We start from the raw sequence: 23795 nt of genomic DNA, 5'->3' as shown, positions 1-23795 counted from the left end.
CAGGGCTGAGCCCTGTAGTTCTAGGAGCCCAGTCTCTTCTTCATGTATTCATGGAGCAACATGTCCCACCAAGGCCATCTGTGAGCTAGGCTGCAGGGGCCTTAGGAGCTGAGAAAGAGGAAAACATGAATAACCAAGTGTAACTATGAAGGACAGGGGCTTTGATGAAAGTTCATAGCAGGCCAAGAGGGGTGGAGTCAGCTCAATCTGATGCGCTTTGCTCCAGAAGTGATGCTTGTTGAAAATCTTGCCCTGAACAAGCTACTTAACACTAAACCTGGCAGCCTCCATGTGTACTCTCTTCACAAGAAGGTAATAGAAGTAGGTAAGTTATTCAAATGAACTTGCATAGCCAGTGAATGCAGCAGGTGATCAATAAATGTTTGTTCATGGTGAGGGCTCAGTACACACTTGAGGATTACTACCTTGCCTGGGGCTGCACTGGGAGAATGCGTGAGGCCATAGGGTTCATGAGTCTCCAAGGACCTTTTCATCTCCTTTAGAGACTGGGTTGCTGGGTGTCCAGCCAGAGGCAAATCTCTGGTGGGGTCAGGCATCCTGGGTCTGGAGTTCAATGGAGGGGCACGCATAGGGCTGGAATCTGGTGAGTGACATAAATGCCTCTAGTGTGGTGAAACAATGCAATGGAGCCTTGTAAAGGCCTTGCTTGACAACCATTTTCTGGACAAGCTGCAAACTCACTCCTGCTCAGGCTGCAAACTGTCCTAACTGGGAGACCCGCACACAGGTCTGGGGTAATGTCAGAAGACAATCTGCACTTGAACAGTCTCCCACAGTTCTGCTTACCATCAGGTTTGAACAGGCTGCCAGAACTAAGCCACTCTGCAGATGAGGAAGCCACTGCTTTAAGGAATCCAGAGGGTGGGACTCCGCAGTGAGGGGCACAAATCTGGGGAGGGGGTTGGGGGGGTGTAACCCAAGGGGAAACTTGGACCAAGTCCTTGCTCTGAACTCAAGTTCTAGGCCCCAGGGAGGCCAGCCTCTCTCCCAGGAAGTGAGTTCCAGACCTCCTCTCTCCCAGGAAGTGAGTTATTGATGGCAAAGATCACCCCAAACCCATCACAAGATACATTCACATTTATTAGTTTGTTTCAACTTTACAATTTAATAATTACCCCCACTTTGCTCAGGAAGGAACTGGAGCTCAGAGTTCAAATCATCTGTCAGACAACACTGCCGGTCACCGCCTGGGCCTGTCGTTGGTCTCTGAACCCCAAAACCCAATTATTGTTTCCCCAAGGACTCCCCTGGTGGTAAGATAGGTGGCATCCAGATAAAATTCTCCCATTTGAATTGTCACATATTTTAGTTTCAACCAGGAAAAATAGAATGAGATTATAAACCCCCAGATACTACTGTTTAAGACAGACTATGCAAACTCCAAGAAGGTGTACGAGACTGGAGATGCAGGAAAGGAGACAGACAGTGACACAGAGAGAGACAGAGAACACTAGCTAAGTGGCTAGCAGAGCGTCAGGAGAGCTCACTCAGAGGCTGTTGACTGTTGCCATTTCATGTACTGGTGGTTTTCTAGCCAAAACCCTCCCAACCTCATCCTCCTTGTCCCCAGGGTCTTGCTAAGAGGCAAATACAATGCTCCCCTGAAGCTATAGAGATGACTAACTTGCTCCTTCTAACCTTCTACCCACAGCCCACTTCCTGTAGCTTTCAAGGATGCCTGTTCCTCCCCCGCCCCTCCCTGACTAGACTTGAATGTGGATTAGGAAGTGCTGCCTGGGGATAAACCCCCCCTCCCATCCTTCAGGGCAGACTGTGGTTCCTGCAAGGATGGGAAAGAACAGTATCTCTTTGTTTTCAAGTGTTTACTCTCTTCTTTATCTTCCTTTCTCTAAAGATGTCAGGGCCCTTAATATACAGTCTTTTGTAGGAACTCTGAACATTGAATAAATATACCTTCTCTGTTGCTCCCTGATTTCATTCAGGAATCACAAGTAAAGAGTTCTGACAAATAAACAAAACATCTTCTAGGAGTCTGAAAACAGTTATTGTGAGGAATGATGGCTGGTTCTCTTAGAAAAGAGAAGGTGTGGCAAGGAGGAGATACCATATCCAAATACCTCAAAGGATGTCTAGATTATGTGTATTGCTCCAAATCTGGAAGCAATGGGGAGAAGATACAGGCAAGTCAGTTTCACCTATGTGACCCCAGTCAACTGTAAAATGGGGGCAAGAGCTCGCACATCATAGGGTGGTGTGAAGATTAAGTGAGGTGCTCAGGACAGGTCTGACCTATATCAAAACCCCAGATACACCTGTTTCCTTTTCAGGCCTCATTCAAAAGTGTCTTATGAGACAGTAAGTTCCCCTTCTGGAAAATTTCAAGATAGAATTATAATTACTGACTGCCAAGATTCTGTGCTTCAGTGCTGCCCATGATTTTTCATAAAGAAAAATATGGGCTCACATGGAGCGCTCGCCAGACTCAGTCATGCAGTGAAGGGTTTTTCGTAGGTACTTCATTTAATTTTCTCATCAGCCCTGTGAGGTAAGTACTATTATTATTCTCATTTTTTTTTTTTTAGATGAGAGAATCGTGATTTAAAGAGATGGTTACTTGCTCAAGGTCACAAATGCATTAAGTGGTGACCACAGACTTAAACCTCAGAGGGTCACACTCCCAAGTCCTTACTTTTAGAATGGTGGTGGTGGTGATTTATCAATCTAAATTCTCTCAGGTTTGCCTGCTCAAAACTCAAGTCTTTATGGATCTCTCTCTTATAAAATTTCTTCTATTCTCAGTATCAAAACCACCTGATTTGGCACTTCTTATTGTGTGAATGGCTCCTGTGCCTCCTACCTTACTTTGAGTGGGTCTGGGGATTTTTACTGTTGAAATATCCCTCTGTACTCAGTAACTGTCAGGAGCTCAAGCTCATGGGCTTCTAAGAATTCTTTTTTTGACTCCTAGCTGAATTAGACAGGCAGTAACTCCCTCTTCCCTGTCATGTCCACCCCCATCTTTTCTTGCTGTGCCATTAGAAAACAGTCTTTTCCTGGCTGGATTGAGCACTACAGTCAGTTCACTAGCTGATGTTTGTTGAGTTTTAATATGCACCAGGCACTCTCCTGAGTACTTCACATGTGTTAACGTACTGAATCTTCACAGTAAGCTATGAGCTCAGTCCTATATTTCACTTCCATTTTACAAAAGGAAACACCTCCAGAGCATCAGGACTTAGCCCAGTAAGTGAGAGAATGCTTTGCTGATGGATAATATTATTAGCAATACCACCATACCTTAGGCTGGCATCACACAATACAGTTTTTGCACATTATGTCACTGTCACTCACTATAAGCAGACAGGCACTAACATCCTCATTTTACAGGACAGGAAACCATGGCTGTAGGTGGGTGAGTGATTCTCAATAGTCACACAGGAAGGGGCCTCTGTACCCCTGAGTGAACACTGGATTTGCTCCATTCCAAGATCCTGGAGGCAGGGAAGACAGTCGTGCGGTGGGGAGAAAAACACCTACTCACACACCTCTATAAATATGAGGTCATGGAATAAAAGCTGGTGATAGCAGCAGGCTGATGGGACTCCAGCTCCTTGACTCCTAATCCAGAGAGCTCTTTCCTTTATCCAAGATGATGGGAACAAATCTTAGGTCCAGACCTGACCGCAGCTTTGATTTGGGTTCTTAAGCCAGAGAAAGCAGTGCCCTTAAATAAAATAAAAATATAAGGGGCCTCCCCGGTGGTGCAGTGGAACTGTGAAACTGTCCGCAGCCTCTGCGGCGTCAGTTCAATTCCCGGTCGGCCAGGGAGATTCCCACATGGTGTGGCAGACCTCTCCTGTCTCGCCCACTGCTCCCCTCACCAGTGTGTTTCAGTACATCTGCCTGTTCTGTTCCCTGCTCTGTCTCTGGTGAATTCTCTCACCCTCCCGTGCCTCTGGCCTGTACCCCAGTGCTTGTAAAAATAAATAAATCTTTAAAAAAAATATATATATATATATAATTTTCACCTCTCTGCATTTTATACATTTTGTTTATGCATTTTGAATGATAAGCATTACTACTTTCTCTTTTTGTTTTTAAAGATTTATTTATTTATGCATCCAAGAACTGGGGTATAGGCCAGAGGTGTGTGTGTGTGGCGGCAGGGCGGGGTGGGGGGTGGGTTGGTAAGAGGATTAACCAGGGACAGAGTGGGGAACAGAACAGGCAGATCTACTGAAATACACTGCTGAGGGGAGCAGCAGGCGAGCCAGGAGAAGTCTGCTGCATCATGTGGGTTAGCTCCCTGGCCAGGGATCGAACTCGTGCTATAGCGGCTGCTTATAGCTTCATTGTGCTAAGTCTTAACCCCTTGTGCCATCAGGGAGGCCCAAGCATCACTACTTTCATAGAAACAAACAAGAAAATAGAGAGGGGGAAATGCATACTTCTGAGAGGGCCAGGGATGGGCAGAAGGTCCTTGTGTTGGTCTCAGAATTGCTCTGGGCACCCTCCCTGGCATTTTGGAGCACTCTGTTCCATCCCCATAGAGACTGCAGAGATCTTGGCTGGTGGGGGGAGCAGGACTGGAGAGAAACCCTAGAAATTCCTACTGAGGCTGTGATGAGCAGGAACAAAGGAGTTCCCAGTATGTAAAACTCCCTGATTTTGGAAGCTCTCCCTGAATGCTGTGTGCCCTGCCTCCCAAGGGGCAAGCCCACAGCTTTAAAAAGCACCCATGGTCCTCCAAGGGTCAGATCACAAAGATGAACCAGGGCATGAGGGTTAGGGTGACTGCTCAAAGGACAGCAAAAAAAACTAAAAATCTTTCCCCGCTGAAGAATAACTGGCAGTGGACGAGGAGGACTCACATGTCAATTTAACTTCTGTTTTCCCTAAACCCACCCTCGCCCCCATTCCAAGACATGGTTATTTCATACAGTGACAGCCTTGCAGGCTCAGACACCCTCCTCTTCCTCCTAGGCCTGTGGACAATGAACTCTAGTACCTGATTCCCAGGACAGGCATTCACAGCCTATCTTGCCTCCCTGCCCAGGGTCTTAAGCCCTAGTTTATGCTGTGGCCAACTCGCCTCCCAGGTGCCTCCTAAGAAGCCAGCTGCTCTCACGGCTCAGCAAGAACTGAATCCACCCCACCAACGCTGAGGTTGGTCCCGCTGTGTGGTAGGCCTGGTGAGGGAGACGCAGATGGCGGGGCAAGTCCCCAGGGTGGCGTGGGCGCCTGCAGGCTGATAGTCAAGGGGGCGACACCCAGGGTCAGTTGCACGAGGGAGGAACTACACAAGTCTGAGAACCCCCAGGAGGGTGACCTGTTCATAGGCTGGGGGATTAAGGGATGGCTTCTTGGGGGTGCAGTAGTTACTCTAGAGTGGATTCGTGAAGGTGGAGGATTTCTTACAAAAGAGCGGGGGTGGCTCCTAAGTGCCATAGGAAGGGTGGAGGAAGCAAAATGCTGGGCAAGTTTAGGAAAGGGGCAGGCTTGGGTGACTGGAGCCAGGAGGCAGCATGATTGAGAAGGAAGGAAGGAAAAGGTGAAACAAGATTAGAGGTGGGTCATGGCAAATTGACCTAAAGGAGGAATTTGATGTTCCACTAAGCAATCTGGATTTTATCAGTGTGTAGGTGTCACTGAAGGTTTTTGAACAGAGCAGGTGTGGGTCTATGCTCAAAGATCCATGCTTTAAAAAGTGCCATTGCAGAGGATGAGAGAGCAAGGGGAGGGCTTGCAGACTGGAAAATGGGGTGTAAAATGTTGGGCCCCATGGGCAGGACTGGCTACCTAATTTGCAGGGCCCAGTGCAAAAGGAAAATCTAGGGTCCCTTACCCAAAAATTAGTAAGATTTTCAACGTATCTCAAGTGGAGCATTAAACCAAGCATGAGGCCTTCTATGCACGGTGCCTTGCACAGCTAACACACCCACGATGTGGCCTGGTCGTGGGACTGGAAAGGGAAGGTCAGTAGAGAGATCAGGAAGGCCGAGTCCTGGGACTTGGACATCTGTTGGACATGAGAGGTGAGGGAGCAATTCTGCTGAGGGATGACCTTCCTGCCCCAGGAAGGCTTCCCCGCTGTTTAATGACCACCCCCCGGGTTTCTTACCATCAACTCTAATTTATTCAAACACTGAAACTTTACTGCCTCCTCTTCCACCTGCTCTTTACCCAGGTCTGTTCCTATTGGGTCCCTATCTAAAGGTGTGACCCTTCACCCAGTCACCCTATTAAAAAAAAACCCTGGCATCGTCCTCTACTCCCCTCCCCCCATTCCATCCCTTCCTGCATTTTACTTCCTATAGGTTTCTCCCAACTGTGTGGCCTCTTCAATGCTGTTATCACTGCCAAGTTCCGGCAGGCCCTTTTTGGCTCAGGCCTGGATTACCCACAAATGCCTTTTATCTGTTTCTTGTCTCCAGTTTGGACCCCACCCCCGCTCTCAAATAAAACATCCACTCTCCACAGTGCTGCCTCAGTGATGTCCCCAAATAGTCTCCTGACCAGCTACCTGAGTAAGACATGGGGGCTGCTCCAGCCAAAGGGTAAGATAGAAATGCCTGACATGGCACACAAGGCCCTCCGACACCTGACACCTTGCAAGTTTCTAATAAATGCCAGAAGTGCCATGTCTCCCACACATCTCCAGCGCATACCAGGCTGGGTTTGTTGTTGTTTTTTACCCCTTTAGCTTAAGCAGTTTCTTCTACATTAAGGGCAGAATGCGCTCCACCCTCCTCCTCCCTGGCCTGGCTAACCTCAATTTATTCTTCGAAGTTCAAGTTTGGAAGTTTGACTCCACTCTCTCCAGACCTAGAAAGCCGTCTCCAGGCCTCACCCCCACCCTACCCAGGCTCACTACAGAAGCCCGTGGCTGGGTCTCTCCTCACCTCCAGGCTAGGAGCCACTGGAACAAGGAGTTCTGTGCAAATCAGGGTCCAGCACCCCATGCAGAACTGACCACATGATGCTCCATACATGTGTGGGCTCAGGGCTGAAATCATCTCAGGTGGATGGTACTGGTAAGGTGGGAGGAAGAGGATACAGGGGAGGCTGGGAGGAATAACCCCAAAGAGAAAGAAAACCCCCATATCACATCTTCATTAAGACCCCACTGGCAGGGTGGGGATAGGATCTCTGAATGCAGCTGAGACCCAGTGACGATGGCTGCTGTCTGGTATCTGGTTTGATTGCATTTGATTTCAGATTTTGATTTTTGCTTCCTTCTAAAATCCCCTCTCTCCTCTGCTGTTAGTAAACATTATCTCTCGTGCTGGCAGGCTGTTTTTCATCTATCAGCTCCCTCTCCAACCTAGACTCACAGTACAAAGGCTGACCATGAGTTTTGGGCTGTCTTTCCCTCATATGTCCCTGCAGCTAGGAGAGCCCTTAGTAAATAACCTGATGAATGGGTGAATATGTCCAGTTCCCCAAGAATGGGGACGGGAAGCCTGAAGCTGCTGGGGACCGGTGGGGGCTGAGAGCCTGGGATTATTCTTGATCCACAGATAATCCCCCGAATCCAGAAGCCACCTGGACAGCAGTTGGTTGGACTGAGTTCCATGACAGATGCATATTGATGCTACAGCTGATTTCACGACTGATTTTCAGAGGCCAGAAAATGGATCCCCCCCCCCAAGACTATTCTAATAACTCTTGGCATGTGTCAGAGAAGAGGACGGTCAGCACTTTGTGGGCAGAATCCATTTAGGGAGATTTTATTCGGCTCTCCTCTCTCCATTTTTAAAAAAGATTTATTTATTTATGCACACAAGGGCTGGGGTACAGGCCAGAGATGCAGGGGGTGAGAGGACCAGAGACAGAGTGGGGAGCAGAACAGGCAGATTGACTGAAACACAGTCCTGAAGGGAGCAGCGGGCAGTCAGGAGAGGTCTGCTGCGCCACGTGAGTTGCTCCCTGGACAGGCGGGGATCGAACTAGTGCTGCAGAGGCTGCGGACTGCTTCATAGTGCGGCGCTTAACCCCTTGCGCCACCAGGGAGGGCCCTCCCCTGTCCATTTTTTTTTTCAAAACCTGTCGGTACTTTTATTATGGAAAGTTTCAAATGTAATGGAAAGTTTCACATGCACCCCCGAGCAGGAAAACGGCACGAGGAAGCCCCAGGTATCCATCACTGATCTCCAACAGCCGCCAACACCAGCCCCACCCGTCAGGTACCTCCCTCGAGGCCCCTCTCAGCGGTCACCTCACTTCTTCCAAACAGACTTCGGGCAGGATCAGAAATCCTTCGCTGCTTCTGGGGTCGTGGCCCGGGGCTCCCCCGTCCGGCCGGGGAGCTGCCCGCAGGCCTCCGGCGGGCTCGGGACCTGCGCCCACAAAGCGCACAGCCCGGCCGCGCGCGCCCGCCCTCCCCCGCGCCCCCGCGCCCCCGCTCCGCGCGGGTCTCCACCGCCCGGCGGCGACGCGGACCCCGCGGGGCGCGCGGGGCGGCACCGGCGCTTCCTCCCGCGCGCTGACTCAGGCCGCGCCCGCCCGCGCCCGCCGGGGCGTGGCCGCGCGAGGGGCCGCCCGCCGCGGCCTTATTTGGGCAGCCGCGTCACGGGCCGCGCTCCCATTCACATAAAGCGCCGCGCGCCGGCGGAATCCCCGGCTTCGGGGCGCGAGCGGCCGGGCTGGGCGCCGAGTGCGGGGCGGGCGAGCGGAGTCGGCGGCGAGCGCGCGGGCGCCGGGCTCGGTCGGCCGCCGCGGCCCCGCGGGCCGCCCTCCCGGGCCTCGCCGGCGGGCACCCTGGCCGTGGGCACCGGCGGGGCGCGCGGCGCGGGGCCGCCGGGCGGCGGCATGAAGGTCACGTCGCTCGACGGGCGCCAGCTGCGCAAGATGCTCCGCAAGGAGGCGGCGGCGCGCTGCGTGGTGCTGGACTGCCGGCCCTACCTGGCCTTCGCCGCGTCCAGCGTGCGCGGCTCGCTCAACGTCAACCTCAACTCGGTGGTGCTGCGCCGGGCCCGCGGCGGCGCGGTGTCCGCGCGCTACGTGCTGCCCGACGAGGCGGCGCGCGCGCGGCTGCTGCAGGAGGGCGGCGGCGGCGTGGCGGCCGTGGTCGTGCTGGACCAGGGCAGCCGCCACTGGCAGAAGCTGCGCGAGGAGAGCGCCGCGCGCGTCGTGCTCACCTCGCTGCTCGCCTGCCTGCCCGCCGGCCCGCGGGTCTACTTCCTCAAAGGTGAGCGCGTCGGGGCGCCCGTCCCCGGGCACCCCGCCAACCCCGGGCACCCTCCTGGGCACCTGCTCCGGGCACCCTCCCCGGGCACCCTCCTGGGCACCTGCTCCGGGCACCCTCCTGGGCACCTGCCCCTGCCACCCGCCCCGGGCACCCTCCTGGGCACCTGCCCCGGCCACCCGCCCCGGGCACCCTCCTGGGCACCTGCCCCGGCCATCCGCCCCGGGCACCCTCCCGAGCACCCTCCCCGGACACCCTCCCCGGCACCCGCCTCCGCCGGGCCGGCCCCTCCGGGACCCCGGGCGCCGGGCAGCCCCCAGACGGCGAGTCCGCGCCGCGCGGTGCCGGGGAGGGCGCCGACACTAGCAGCGCCCCGAGTTCCTCGAAAGCCCCGGTCCGTCCGCCTGCCGCGGCGGGGTGGGCTCCAGCTGGGCGCGCGGCCCCCGAGTGCCGTCGGCTCCTGCCGGACGCGGCCCGCCTTGCCTGGAGCGCGCTTCGCAGCCCTCGCTGGAGCCTGGCGCCGAGGGTCCCTGGCGCACAGCCCTGGGGCTTCGGCAGGTCGCGACCCCCTCCCCGCCCCCAGCCCCGGAGCGTGGCTCCGCGATGGCCCCTCTCCTCCCGCCTGCACGATTACGTGCATTAGGCTCTGTCATCACCGACCCCTCTTTTGCCTTTTTGACCCCAGGGAGCCGCTCCTCTTCCTTTCCGTTTCTTTTTATTGCTTTTTATTGTTTTCCTCCGGCCTTGCCCAGCCTTTCTCTAGCTCAGTTTGGAGCTGACAGCCTGCCCACCCTTTTCGCCCCCTCCCTCTGGCGCCTGGGTCATCCCGAGTGGGGTGCTGAGAGCATAGCAGGATAGGCCCTTCCACCCCAGGCTGGAGCCCAGGAGAGGTGCCCAAGGGTGAGCGCGGGGTATGCCCCCTCCCTGGGCTTGGAGACCCCGGAAGCTGCGCCCCCGCACCTGCTGAGGAGGTGACTTTGACTTCCGGTAGTAGGTGGGTGATTGACTTTCAAACTCAGAGCATTGATTTCTGGGTGACTTCCTATGACTGTTCCCGCCTAGTGTTGGAGTCCTTTGCAGTGGCTAATGGATGGTCTTCACCTAGTGCAAAGAAGGGAGCTCACCCCCAGATCTGCCCCTAAGGCCCTCCTATCCCTGATCCTTGGGGTGGATCAGTGATGTGGGTCAGAGCTAGTGAATTCAGAGTTAGGAACCAGCTTTTAAAACATGCAGATTTCACACCCCAGAGGAGGGGGCTGCAGAGGTACATGGGCAGGCAGCTGCCCCCACCAGTAGCACCTCCTGCTCTCTGGGCTTTTTTTCCTGCAGCCTCAGCCCCCAGGGGATGGAGGGGTGCTCTCCAAGCTCTTCAGAGGTTGCACACATGTCCCCTGATTTCTGTCTCTTCCTGATGTGGTTTTTGTCTCCTGTTCTTAGCAGTGAGTAAAGGAAAAGCCTCCCAGTAACATGAAAAACATGTTCCAGGAAATCCCTCCTGGTCTTCCCTCTTCCCCGCCCTCTGCAGGGAGTCCATTCTCACAGCTTACAAGTTATTTCCATGCGAGGCGCCTCTGTAGACCCCACATCTCAGGAAAATTAATGTTTAAAATGTGGTTTTAAGTGAAAGGAACATGCAGGTAAAAAAACTTGGGAACAGCACAAAGGCTGTTCAGTGAAAAGTCAGTCTAATGTATACCCTTGAACACAGTTCCATGCCCCCAAGATAACTATTTCTTGTTCATTTTTAAATAAGTTCATTTTCTATGAGTGTCTTTTTAAATATAGAATGCTTTTCTGTATTTCTGTTTCTGACTCTTACCCAACTAAATCTGAGACGATTCCTCCATATCAGCCTGCGTGTCTGTTTCACTTCTTTAACCAGCCCCCTGATGACAGCCAGCAGGTTGCTTCTGCCTCACCATCTGAAGCAGGGTGGCAGAGGATATCTTTGTCACGTGCTTTTGTGTGTATACTATCTTTCAGTGAAGCCATAATTGCCAGGTTGAAAGAATGCGCATTTTAAATTTGAGTCAAATATCCATAATAACACTACTCATCCTTAGGTTGTTGCTAAAGAATATGTTTATTTCCTTATGTGATTCATGTCTAAGATACAAGTTCTGGTTTTAATCCAGTGGCATCACAGCTCTTGGGGACAATATCTTTTATACTTCGCTTAACCTCCCCTCCCCCCCCAAAAAAAACCCACTAAAATGAGGTGATGGTCCAGTGGCATTGAGGGTGTGTATACATAGTGTCAGTGCTCCCCTGCTAAAGCCCTGGTGATAGAAAGCAGAGTCACTCTGAAGTGGGTTGAAGCAGCCAAAAGAATTGCCAGGGCTCTTGCAACTTAAGTGAGGCACGAGAGAGGAATGTTCTGTCTCTCCACGCCTCTGCTGGGAGTGGGTGAAAGACAGAGACCATCTAATCTGGAGGACTCATCCTGACCCCAGCTGGCAGAGGCAGGGCTCTGTTTATCTGTCCCTCAACTACACTGAGACTCTTTGTGTGCCTGCCTTACTTTGTCAACAGTCAGGCAGGGACCAGCCCACACCCGCACCTCCTATCTGTCCTCCTGTCTGTCTCCTGACGTCCAACTCTTTATTTAAAGCCAGAAGATGGGTAGCCTGAAAGCTTCTCTATACCAAGCCTCATCTGGGAGGGCCAGGGCCGTTATTCCAGTTTCCCTCCCACATTGCTCCATTTGTCTCCTGGAGCCCAAAATGTTGAGGCCCAGGAAGTGATTTCCTAGCTATGGTAGGTACACCTCTTCAGAGGAAGTTGGTGGGGGTGGGGAGAGTCAGTGTATGTCTGGCAGTCTCAGCCTCCTGGGGGGAAGGGGGCAGGAGCTATTGGGGAATTGGGAGAAGCTAAGCCACTAACCTCTCCATCACCTTCCCACTCCATCCTCTCTGGCCCTGGCCTCCCTCATTGCCACCAGAAACAAGGTCTTTGTGGGGGACCAGAAGCTTCACCAAGGGAGGCCCCAAGGGCTATTTGGTGAAGTGACCACAGGGGAGATTTGGGTGTACTAAATGGGGGTGGGGGCCTTTCCAGCAAGCTGAGCGGAAGCCCTAAAGGCTAGATGACTCATTCTAGGAATTGGCTGCAGCTTTGGGGAGGGAGCAGGAGTTGGCCCTGTAATCCATTAACCCTTTGTCTGTCGCTGGGGTTTACAAAAGCCACGTGCTCCACTGGAGGGCTAGGCAGACAAGACAGAGACTTTGGGGAAAATATAGATCTTAGAATGCATATTGATTTGACAACAAGTGAATTTTCTGGGTCAGGAAAAGACAGCAGTGGGTTGTCTGGAGACTCTAGGAAGTGACTTGAATTCCTTCCATTGGGAGCGAGGTTTTCCCAAGCAAACCTGACCTGTGTCCGCATCACCTCTGGGCAGCCTGAGCATTCTGAGGCCTGGGTCTCATTTGGTTCTTCCATACTAAGTGCACCGAGCCCGAGAAGACTTGTGCAGAAGCTCACATATCTGTGACGTGGTCAGAGTCCTTTTTTACCTTAAGCGATCTATTTGGAGACGTGTAAATGTAATATTAAGGATTTTTACAGTTATGCTTGCTAGCAGTTGACTTAATTGATTTGGGGGGGTGGTGGGAGGTCAAAGGTCAGGAGGGGAGGGTGATATGGAGGTTCGAAAGGGGGTGGGTAGGTGGTCATAGGGGAGAGAGTTTATATTAGCTGCAATTTTTACTGTGGGAGCTAAGAACTAAGTTCAGGAGGCCATTCCCCCAGTTTGGTTTGGAAGGTAATTAACGAGATTGATTACTCTAAATGGGACCACTAGAGAGATTGTCAGCAGTGTCCTCTGCACCTTGGGAGTGAGAAAGGGCAAGGCTATTTTATTGCTCTGACTTGAAACCTCACATTAGCCCCCAGTCCCTTGTGAATGGAAGGGGGTTCCATCTATAATCCTGCCTAGGACTGCAGGACTGGAGAAGAAACAGACCAGCTTAAGAGTTGCTCTCTTCTCACAAATTAATGAAATTCTGCTTAATCACACCTGCATTTTAGATAAACAAGAGAAAACAGCTTTTGTTTTCTACAAGGATTTGGTTAATATTTGCCAGATGTCAAATAGTTCTTTTCACAGTTTAGGCGGCTTCTGATAGACACAAATAGTTAATCATTGCCTTTAGGGGCTATTGATTTTTTTTTTTTAAATAATAAATTTTATTTTTATATTCCCCCATACAACTGCACATGCCCCATTCTGACCCCAATCCCTCCCCTCCCGGCCTCCACCCCCCGATTTTTTTTTTTTTAACGTGTGTGTATGTGCGCGCGCATGTGCATGCCCAGGTGTGCGTGTGCAGACCTCATTCCTATTCTAAAACTGTTAGTTGCTTTGGCTCAATTTTTTTTATATGACCAGAATCTGTATTAGCTCAGTATTTTTGACTGCTCCACAGTCAGGGTATTGATTCATTCTGGGCATTTCTGACAGCCCAAGAAATCAATGCTTACATTTGTCTTATTCTTGTTTTTTCTTGTAGGGGGATATGAGACTTTCTATTCTGAATATCCTGAATGCTGTGTGGATGTAAAACCCATTTCACAAGAGAAAATTGAAACCGAGAGAGCCCTCATCAGCCAATGCGGGAAACCAGTGCTCAGCATGAGTTACAGGCCAGCCTATGACCAGGTGGGTATGCCGACGTGGCCAGCTCCTGGCTCCGCGCCTTCCTGGCTACCCTGGCTTTTCCTCTCCCCGCTCAGCAACCTCTGCTGCTGCTTTTGTGGATCAGGGTGTTGGCAGAGCCCTGGAGCTTTAGAGAGCCTCTGACTTGCCAACTTGAGCTTCCATCCAAGAGAAAATGGGCTTTCTTCCAGCAAACAAGCTGACAAGAGCAAACGAGCCAAAGGATGCTCAACAGCTTCTGGAGGAAAAGGGGAAGTGAGAACTACATTATTCTTAGCTGGCCTGGGAAGTGTGCAGAAACTGCAATACTGGTCTGGGTTTCCCTGAAGACCTTTCCAAGCTGACTTTCAGGCTTCCTGTGTTGATCTCCTTTCTAATTGTTCATGCTCTGCGGTTTCTGCAGACCAGCCCAGTACCTGTCAAGGCAGGTCTTGTTGGTACTCTTAACTGAAATGGAGTGGGGGGTGGGGGTAAAGACAGAGGAGGGAGGGTTATAGAGAAACTTCTGTTTGAATAGCTAAGCTGGGTCCTTTAAAGGTTTCTCATGCTTCTAATTCCATCAATTCTGGAACCAGAAGAAATCAGGAAATAAGAGGGAACTTCGTGTTTCTACAAACTTGTGGGCTTTTCCCCCTTCCAAGTATTGGCACTTTGTGACGACTTGTTAAAGAAAGAATGAAGTGGACACTCAGGTGGGATTTTGCCAATGACACAGGAGGATAAGGAAAAGGTGGGCGGGAACCCCAGTGTGGCAGAATCAGGGCAAAAGAAAACATTTCAGGGCTAGTAAGTAGGTTGCTTTGCAAGGAACCCTGAAGCTGGGTTCATGGCAGCACTAGACCCAGAACCAGCGCTTATCTTAAACTGTTCTAGCCCTTTCCAGGACCTTGTTCTGTTTTAAACACCTTCTTTCAGGAAAGGGCCATTGTAGGCACTATATTTGATGGGAGGAACTTAGCAAGTTTTCCCCACAAAATAGGACATTCCAAATCTTAAGAAGGAAGACTTTTAGATGCTGCTGAATATGCCACCCCCCTGCCATCACAGATCTCTGCCCCTGGGAATAGACTTCTGAGGACAGCCAGGTGACCTTTCCTTGAACAGGATCCTTGGTGAGGAAGCCTGTTAAGCCTGGCGAGGTGCCCAGGTTATTATTTTGTTTGTTTTCCTTTATTAAAAATACTGAGCTTATGATGAACCCTTGACTTTCAAGCCACAGGCATCCGGCCTGGCTGGATTTCTATTTTTGTTTGTTTGTTTGCATTGTGTTTTCCCCTAGTTTTCTCAGAAAGTGAAAGAGAAACAGGAACTGGCAGGATGTTGTAAAAGCACAGAGGACTTTTGGCCTGGTGGGGAGGCCCTGCTGTGTCTCCAAGCCTCATCTGGGGAACCCCCAGTGCTACTTCTGAGAAGCACTCCTGCATGGAGAGAAGTTAGGCAAAGTGGTGATAACCTTTGGGGTTTCTGAAGACGTTTGGTTTCTTCCTGAGTTTATACAAAAGATTCAGAAAAGGAAAGAAACATGGTTTCGGGGGTGTGTTTGTTGGGCTGAGCACCAGAAGAAACTGGATAGGCTCCCAAGCCCAGTGTGTCAGCGTTTTGCAGGCACCTTCTAGGGGAGGATGATGTGGACAGAGGGGCCTCTGCAGTGTGAACCCAGGGGCAGCCGCAGCAGGTGCTAATAAAAACGGTGGGAGTTGCTATTATCTTTTGTAAAATCCTCTTTAACTTTCTTCGAAGTGGCTCACTGGTATTTGCTTAAACACTTGACTTCTCAGGGAAGGAAAAGCCAGCTCCACATGCTGGGTCATTTGAGAAGTGCCCTCTGCTGCCCTCACCATGTGCCCCCTCCCCCGTCACAGGGCCGGCAGAGAGTTTCCTCTCCTCTCTGCTACGAGGCAGGAAATAGAAATACAGGAAGCGGATGGATGATATGGAAAAGCTCCCAAAGACACAGCCGCTGTCACCTTGCCCGCCATTGCCCTCTGACTCTGCAGAGGCTCCCACTGTTCCGTCTTCACTGACTTGCCCACCCGCCCCCCCAAGTGCCAGCACCTCCACCGGAGCCCCACTGGGCAGCACTGCTGTCTAATAGCGTTGTCTCTGCAGATGTCTCTGGTTCTCCCTTCATCGGGAGTCTCCTTGGCTAGAAACCTGGTGTGTGCATGTAAGCATCTCCCACCAGGTGCTCAGCCCCTTTGAAGAAGGTCAAGGGCAGGGGAAGTCCCTTTGCTTGAGCCTACCAGCTTGCCCTGCCTGAGGATTCTGGGTAGATAATGGTCGTTTTCAGTTCTAAGAAGCATACTTCTGTCGTTGGGGAGGGGCCCGTGTTAATATCCCTGAAATCTGGCCACCTCTTAGGTTTGATGAAATGCACTGCACGGAATGTGAGGGCTGCAGAGGGGGACGGCTCACCCCATTGCAGTCTTCTCCATTTTATCTGGAAAGAAATCGAGGCTGCCCCAAATTGAAGGGCCTTGCCCCGGTGCTCTCATGGTAGCAAGACCTCCGCGGTCCTTGATCTTCCGCCACCCCACACTGCCAGCATCTTCGTCAACACAGGAAAGCTGCTGGCATCTCCCACCTCCACATATAGGAAATGAAAAGCTTTGCTGTGTGGGGTTTGCTGTCATTGAGTCACACAGAGGTGATGTAGGGCAGAGAGTTTGCCAGGACGGAGACCCCGCCCACACTGTGGGTAGGTCTGCCCGGTCTCTGAACTCTCTACCTGGAAACCGGAAAGGGGGGCCTCCCACCTGAGACAGGATAGATGGGGTGCTTTTGTTCCGCTCCCAAATGAGATGTTAATCCAATCTTTCCTGCTTGTCCTTTTGCCCCTGCTTCCAGGGCAGCCCAGTTGAAATCCTCCCATTCCTCTACCTTGGAAGTGCCTACCACGCGTCGAAGTGCGAGTTCCTCGCCAACCTGCACATCACGGCCCTGCTGAACGTGTCACGGCGGGCCTCCGAGGCCTGCGAGCCCCGGCTGCACTACAAGTGGATCCCCGTGGAAGACAGCCACACGGCGGACATCAGCTCCCACTTCCAGGAGGCAATAGACTTCATAGGTATGTTCCGCCATTCCCAGGGCTGTTATGTGTAAGTCCCTTCGGGGCACGTCTTCTTGGACTGAATTGATGGGGGGCCACCTTCACTAAAGGAAAAAAAGATGTTTTGTATGTGCAGCTACCAGGGTTGGAGCCAGAAAGGGAGGCAGCCACTGAAGAGGCAGAGGGGCGGATCGGAGCTGCTATTAATAGGAGCTTTAATTTGCAAGATAAATGAATTAATATATTTTTATGGCAGTCCTCAGCAGCCGCTCTTGTCACTGTTTCTAGCTGGGTGGGAAGTAGAACGCGTCCCTGCATGATACTCCACACAGGGCCAGTGGGGTGGAGTGAGAACCGCCCTAGCTGCTGCTATGGAGGTTGGACTATTTTTGAAGCAAACAGAAGGATTGAGAGAGCACTACTTATGCACTGAGCCCCGTGGTTTTTGGCAAACCGCTTTGGGGGCAATTTGTTTTGCATTTTCAGCTAATTTTGGATTAAAGATAGCACTTGCCTCAAGCTCTGTGCTTATGCATAGAAAAGTTGGCATCTTTTGCATCCTTTCTGCATTCCATGAGGCCCTTATCATTTACCCCACTGTGTAGGCCTGAAACCAAGCGCTGGTGCCTCTACCTGGAAAGGACTCAGGGGCTCCTGGCCTTGGGTTTCCAGGTACTCTGTGTAGCCTGGGTTGTTCTTCATTTGACTGCCCCCACCCACCGCCCGCCCTCTCCCCAGAGGCTGGGCTGACTTTTTTCCGTCTCAAATTTGGAAGTACCACTCTCCACCCTTGTGTCTGCCACCCTTTTCAGAGTCCTTTCTTGTTAACTTTTGCATTGTTGGTTTTCCTGCCTCTCGTTCTGAGTGCTGTGGGAAGGCACAGCAGTGATTTCATAAGGTGCGTAGTGATTCAAGGACCCCCTGCAGCCATGTGGAGGGTCACCACACAGGATGTCTGCCCCATAGAAATAGCAGAGGCAGAAGCCAGCTCTGGCCTCCTGGTACCTGAGCCTCTAGGCTGGGATGATTTATTTGGAGTGCCCGAGAGGCAGCCAGAGTGATGGATTTGGGGCAGGAAACCTTTGACTTGTTTTCCCTGTCTCTGGAATGCCTTGCCTTCTTAGCCTTTTATTTAATTACCTGGGTAGCTGCTCAGTGAGGTCATGAAACCACCCCCATCCACTTCTCAGAAGCCTCCCTCTCCATGTTGTGTGTGTATTGTGTCTGGTGTACACAACCGCACAAACCCACAGCACCTTGAAAGCACAAGATCTTCCCCAGACTCCTAGCCCAGCTGATGCAGGAGGGACTGGGGTCAAACCCACATTCTGGACAGCAGGCCCGAGGGGTCGGCTGAGGCCAGAAGCGGTCTGCTCTGGGCGCTTTGCTTTCTTGGATGTGGCACTGGTCAATTAAAAGCTGGACTACAAAGGAAGCCACAAAGGAGGAAAGGAAAATTGGAGTCATGACCCTAGGTTCTGGGGTCTCTCCTTTGAACTAATTTCCCTGACCCTTCTGAGTTAGTGTATTGGAGGGAGGGACCTCTCGTGTGTTTCCCTGGGGTGTCCTTTGGGGTTTTATGATAGGGAAACTCAGGATCCCTCCCTGATGCCTCAAAAACTTGCTCTTTCACTGCAGACTTCTTGAACTTGAGAAGGGTGGTGGGTAAGGGGGGGCTGACTTTTGCACTTGCCCTGCACAGCCCTAAATGTTTTTACACGGTGGCCTTCGTAATGCCAAGGGCAGCTAACTTCCTGTGACATCATCGTTTCCTCACTAGCGAGACAGGGAATTGGAAGGTCTAATTTTCTGTGGGGTTTGGTTCTTTCTTTGGATGAGTATATATATTTGACTTTTTATCCCTCCCATTTTTAACAGTTGTGCCTCTTGTTTTGGGGGGGAGTGGATTAGAAGAGGAGGATAATCCCCCCTTTTTGTCACACATTGAGCTGAAGAATGCTAACTGATGGGGGTAGCTTTATAGCAGTGACTCCCATTGTTGTGCAAGATGGAGTTTGCGCAAGCCATTTATATCCTCCGTCTGGTAAGCGTCACTTAGCCAGGGCTATAATTAGTGGCTGTGCACTATTTATTGTATGTTTGGTGGTGGGAACCCTGGGAGCTGAGCCAAGCATCCCGCCCTGGCACAGCCAGACTGGATGACTGTGGGAAGGCCTCTATCAGAATGAGGGTTAGGTCATCACCATTAGAATAAAATTCTAAGAGGCAAGAACTGCTTCTCCAAGTCACTCTTGGAGCCTTTTCTGGACTCTTCCAGAAAAATGTGCATGCCCCATAAAAACTTGCAGGCAGCCTCAAGGATTTTCCATTGCCCTCTTGAAACCCTTCCACGGAAACCAAATGAAGATGGCGTCCCCAGGAAGAGATTATTCCAGGTCTAGTGCCTCCACTGGCAGAATCTGTGCAAGTATCCTGGAGAACTAGGAAGCTGCTATCAATATCACAAAAGCCCTAAGACACCAGAAGCGCTCTCCTCACTGCTGCAGATCAAAGTCTAGCTGTTGAGCAGGCCTGACAATTTGATAAGGTGACTTTTGTGTTTTGCTCTTGTGTCTTGGGTTTCAAGCCCAACTCATTCCGCCTGTCTTCTTCATTCCAGACTGTGTCAGGGAAAAGGGAGGCAAGGTCCTGGTCCATTGTGAGGCCGGCATCTCTCGCTCGCCCACCATCTGCATGGCTTACCTCATGAAGACCAAGCAGTTCCGCCTGAAGGAGGCCTTCGATTACATCAAGCAGAGGAGGAGTATGGTCTCGCCCAATTTCGGCTTCATGGGCCAGCTCCTGCAGTATGAATCTGAGATCCTGCCTTCTACGCCCACCCCCCAGGCTCCCTCTTGCCAAGGGGAGGCAGCCGGCTCTTCATTTATAGCCCATTTGCAGACACTGAACCCTGACTTGCAGGGTTCCTACTGTACCTTCCCTACCTCAGCGCTGGCGCCAGTGCCCACCCACTCAACAGTCTCCGAGCTCAGCAGGAGCTCCATGGCCACAGCCACGTCCTGCTAAAACAGGCATGGGGGAGCCAGCCCAGCCCCACGAACAACTGTGATTTTGTTTTTCAAACTTGCGGACATTTCATACCTGTGCAATACTGAAGACCTCACTCTGCCCTGGTGGGATGGTGAGGGTCGCCAGGCTTGCGGACGAACTTCAGGCTGACCTCGGGGATGGGTCCTCGGGGCCGAAGGAAGGCCAAGCCATTATGGGAGCACAGCGTGTGCTGACTACTGTACTTCCAGTCCCCCTGCCCTCAGGACTGCCCGGTCCTTGCACCTCAAAGTTTGCCTTTTCATTTCAAGCGTAAGGCAATAAATACCTGCAGCAACGTGGGAGAAAGCAGTTGCTCGACCAGGAGAAAAGGCAGTTTCGAAGCCAATTCATTTTGAAGGAAGCACAATTTCTACCGTATTTTTATAACTGGCAGTCACAGTAGCTGCCGCTGGTGATTCAGGCCCTGAGTTGGATCACCATCTCATCAGGAAAGTAACCCCGCAGGGTCTGTAGGGAAACAATGTAGATGGTGATTTGAAGCTAGAGATCTCCCTTGGGTCCAGTGGAGGTGGTTGGTAGAAATAGCAAGACACTGGCTCCTGGGTTTCCTTTACACTGTGGGTTCCTCCCTGACCTTGAACTTTGGCATGATTCTTCCTCATACTTGAACCTTTCTCCTTGCACCGTTCCTCAAAGCAACTCATGTCAGTTGAAAAGAGTCATTCAAACCATAGGCCAAAAATCACCCCTTTGAGGTGGTGGCAGTGGGTGCCGGGAGCAAGAGGTACCTGCTGTCTGGGTCATTGGCATCAAGGGTCATTCCCCAGCTTGCTGTCCTTACATGTGCTTGTCTGTCTCCTGTGACACTTGTTTTTTCCCTGCCCCTGGGGGTTGTCTCCAAGCTGTTGACTTCTGGAATTTTCAGACTTCATGTGTGGTACTACTATGTTTTTGTCTGTAGGTTATTTCTCCAGGGGAAAAGGCAATAATTTCCTAAAATCCATATGAATGTGAAGAAAAACAGTATGTTACTGGTTGTTTTTTTATAGTGCGAAATAAAAATAGTAAAAGGAAAAAAAGCACTGCTTCTTGTTGGTGAATCGGAGTAAGGCAAGAATACATTTTTTTTAAATATTTATTTATGCATACAAGAACTGGGTACAGGCCAGAGGTGTGGGGGGTCAGAGGATTCAGCAGAGACAGAGTGGGGAACAGAACAGGTAGATTGACTGAAATACACTGCTGAGGGGAGCAGCGGGCGAGAAAGGAGAGGTCTGCTGCGGCATGTGGGTACCTCCCTGGCCGGGGATCGAACTCGTGTTGCAGTGGCTGCAGATAGCTTCATAGGTTGTGTGTTTATCCTTTGCACAACCAGGGAGGCCCCTAAACCTTGAATTCTTCATCTATGAAATGAGTGGACTGAACTGGGTGGTCCTAAAAGCCTGATTCCAGCAAGCCTGGGTGCCAGCATTGTGGTCAGCCTTCTTCAGTGCCTGGCACGTGGCAGACACAAAACTTTGGCCATACAGCCAAGAGATGGAGAAGTAAACTAGGTGAAGGTTCACCTCAAATGCCTGCCCACCTATTTACCCTTTGAACTAATTCTTTCTTTTTTTTTTAATTTTTTTTTTAATAGAGGCATGTTTTATTTATTTATTTGTTTGTTTGTTTTGTTTATACATGCACTGGGTACAGTCAGAAGCGCGGGAGGGTGAGAGGATTCACCAGAGCCAGAGCGGGGAGCAGAGCAGGCAGAAGGACCGAAGTACACTGCTGAGGGGAGCAGCGGGCGGCAGGAGAGGTCTGCGCGCCATGCGGGACCCTCCTCCGGTGGCCGGGGAGCAGCCGGGGATCGAACCGGCGCCGCAGAGGCCGCGAGCAGCTTTGCAACCCAGCGCTCAATCGCTGCGCCACCAGGGAGGCCCTGAACTAATTCTTTAAAAAAAAAAATTATGCATACAAGAACTGGGGTACAGGCCAGAGATGTGGGGGGTGAGAGCACTCACCAGAGACAGAGTGGGGAACAGAACAGGCAAACTGACCAAAGTACACTGCCGAGGGGAGCAGCGGGTGAGTCAGGAGAGTCTGCACCATGTGGGTCACTTCCCGGGCCAGCTGGGGAATCAAACTCATGCTGCAGTGGCTGCACACAGCTTCATAGGTTGTGTCTTAACTTCTTGTGCCACCAGGGAGGCTCCCCTTTGAACTAATTCAAACAGATAATTCCCCCAAGAGATACTTGGTAAATCAATGAGTGGACTTAAATCCGATGCCGAATCAACTCGCCTTCTGAGTAATTTCCTGTCTTGTAAAGGAAGGGGCAGTATTGTACTTCCCACACTACTTTTCTCATGCCAGCCTAACTTGGGTCTGTTTCCTAATTGGGCAACCAGGAAATGGCTGGGATTTATAACACCCCGACACAGGAGTGTTGGAGAGTTCACAAGGCCTCCATGCACCCAAGTTGGCAACCAAGCTCAGGGCAGCCTAGCCCTTTCTAAATAACACAAAAGCGTTGAGGCCTTGCCTTCCACATGACTTCTTTTTCCCCAATTGGATCTTCACAGCTTCCTTGGAAAGTTCACAGATAAGAAAGCCACTGGGACTGGGGAGGCCTCATTAATTTCCTTCAGCACATGCCCCTCATCTGCATCATCCAAGCATTGCTTCCGAGAGAGGAAAGTGGCAGAGCAGTGGACAGGGAGGGAGAAGACCAAGGTCCCAGCCCTCACCCTAACTCCAGTTCTTTGGAACTAATCTCTATCTTCAAAGGCCCAGACTTCAGGGCTTGATCTAGCTGAGGCCTGAGGCTCCATTGTTTCATATCTCTGAGCCTCTGCTCAGCCTTGGATGGTGTCCTGCAGCTTGTTCACTGCGCAGACCTGTCCAGGTGCTGAGTGACTGGAGGGGCCTCAAGCAGGGAGAGCCAGGGAGTGGGAAGCTGGGTGCAGGCCGGGTGATGTGCTAAGCTGCGTCCCACTTACTGACATTTGCTTTATTGCATTAAAGTCTTTCTCTGAAGGGTGAGTAAGTCCTCTAAATCAGGCATATGAGGATTGCTCATGAGCCAGTGAGTCACTGGAGGGTAAGCCAAGTGAAGCCCCACAGCTGGGGATGGCTCTGTAACTCTCACTCCCTTAATAGTCTCCTCATTAATTACACTTCCAGGTTTGCCAAGACCAACTTCACACAACCAAGAGGGGGATTAAAGCTGGTGCTATCCAGTTCCTTTATGCCCCGTTTGAAGAAACAACACTTGTCTCCAGCAACATCTCAGGTTGAGATGTGCCTGGAAGAATAGAGATTAGTTCTTCCCATTTCTGATTGCTGGCTGGGTCTGTGAGTAAGCGCCCACCTGGTCTACCCCGGTTCCTGAAGTGGGCTTGACTGGAGCAGCAAACGTGAGCAGCTTCATGCCAGGGAGCAGTGTGCTGGCAGGAGCCTCATGTGCCCAGGGGTCTCCTTTGCATGAAGTCCTGGGGATGATGCCCCTTAGATCTCAACACCCTGAAAGGCTGTATCTGTGTTGCTGGGGGTCTGTCTTCTGAACACCATAAAACTCATGACTGCCCCCGTTTCCTCCTCAGGCGCCTAGGCAGCTCAGAAGCAAATCTTTAGTTGCCTTGGGGGAATTATAAGGACCTTATGGTGTGCATTTCTCATATGGACCCTGCCCTGTTTCCATTAAAATTTCCCGACTTTAGTTCTCTTGCCCTTATTTTTATAGTGGTTTAAAATAAGAAAAAAACTTGCCTAGCAAAGGTTAAATATGCCCCAATGTGTTTATGGAACAAGGGGATATGATACATAGAGAAGCCTGTGTCTCATCCCTGTTGCCACTCTCTATCACAGAAGCAGTCATCTGTGGCATTGGGTTCCTTTGCCTTCTCCGTAACTACCAAGTTCTG

The 23795-nt window shown here is 51.4% G+C and overlaps 1 protein-coding gene across 1 annotated transcript; it reads left to right on the top strand.

Annotated features, from left to right (window-relative positions):
• Window positions 1–8725: 8725 nt before the first annotated feature.
• DUSP5 (dual specificity phosphatase 5) lies at window positions 8726–19902 on the top strand (the record flags this gene model as incomplete). The annotated part of the gene is made up of 4 exons (XM_084245176.1): window positions 8726–9172; window positions 13681–13829; window positions 16674–16893; window positions 19496–19902. The coding sequence occupies exons 1-4, from the start codon at window positions 8794–8796 to the stop codon at window positions 19900–19902; spliced, it is 1155 nt and encodes a 384-aa protein (XP_084101302.1). The 5' UTR covers window positions 8726–8793.
• Window positions 19903–23795: the final 3893 nt, after the last annotated feature.

Source organism: Talpa europaea (assembly GCF_964194135.1).
Source record: "Talpa europaea genome assembly, chromosome: 10".
Classification (NCBI taxonomy): Eukaryota; Metazoa; Chordata; class Mammalia; order Eulipotyphla; family Talpidae; genus Talpa; species Talpa europaea.
This window is presented reverse-complemented; position numbering and strand designations above follow the sequence as displayed.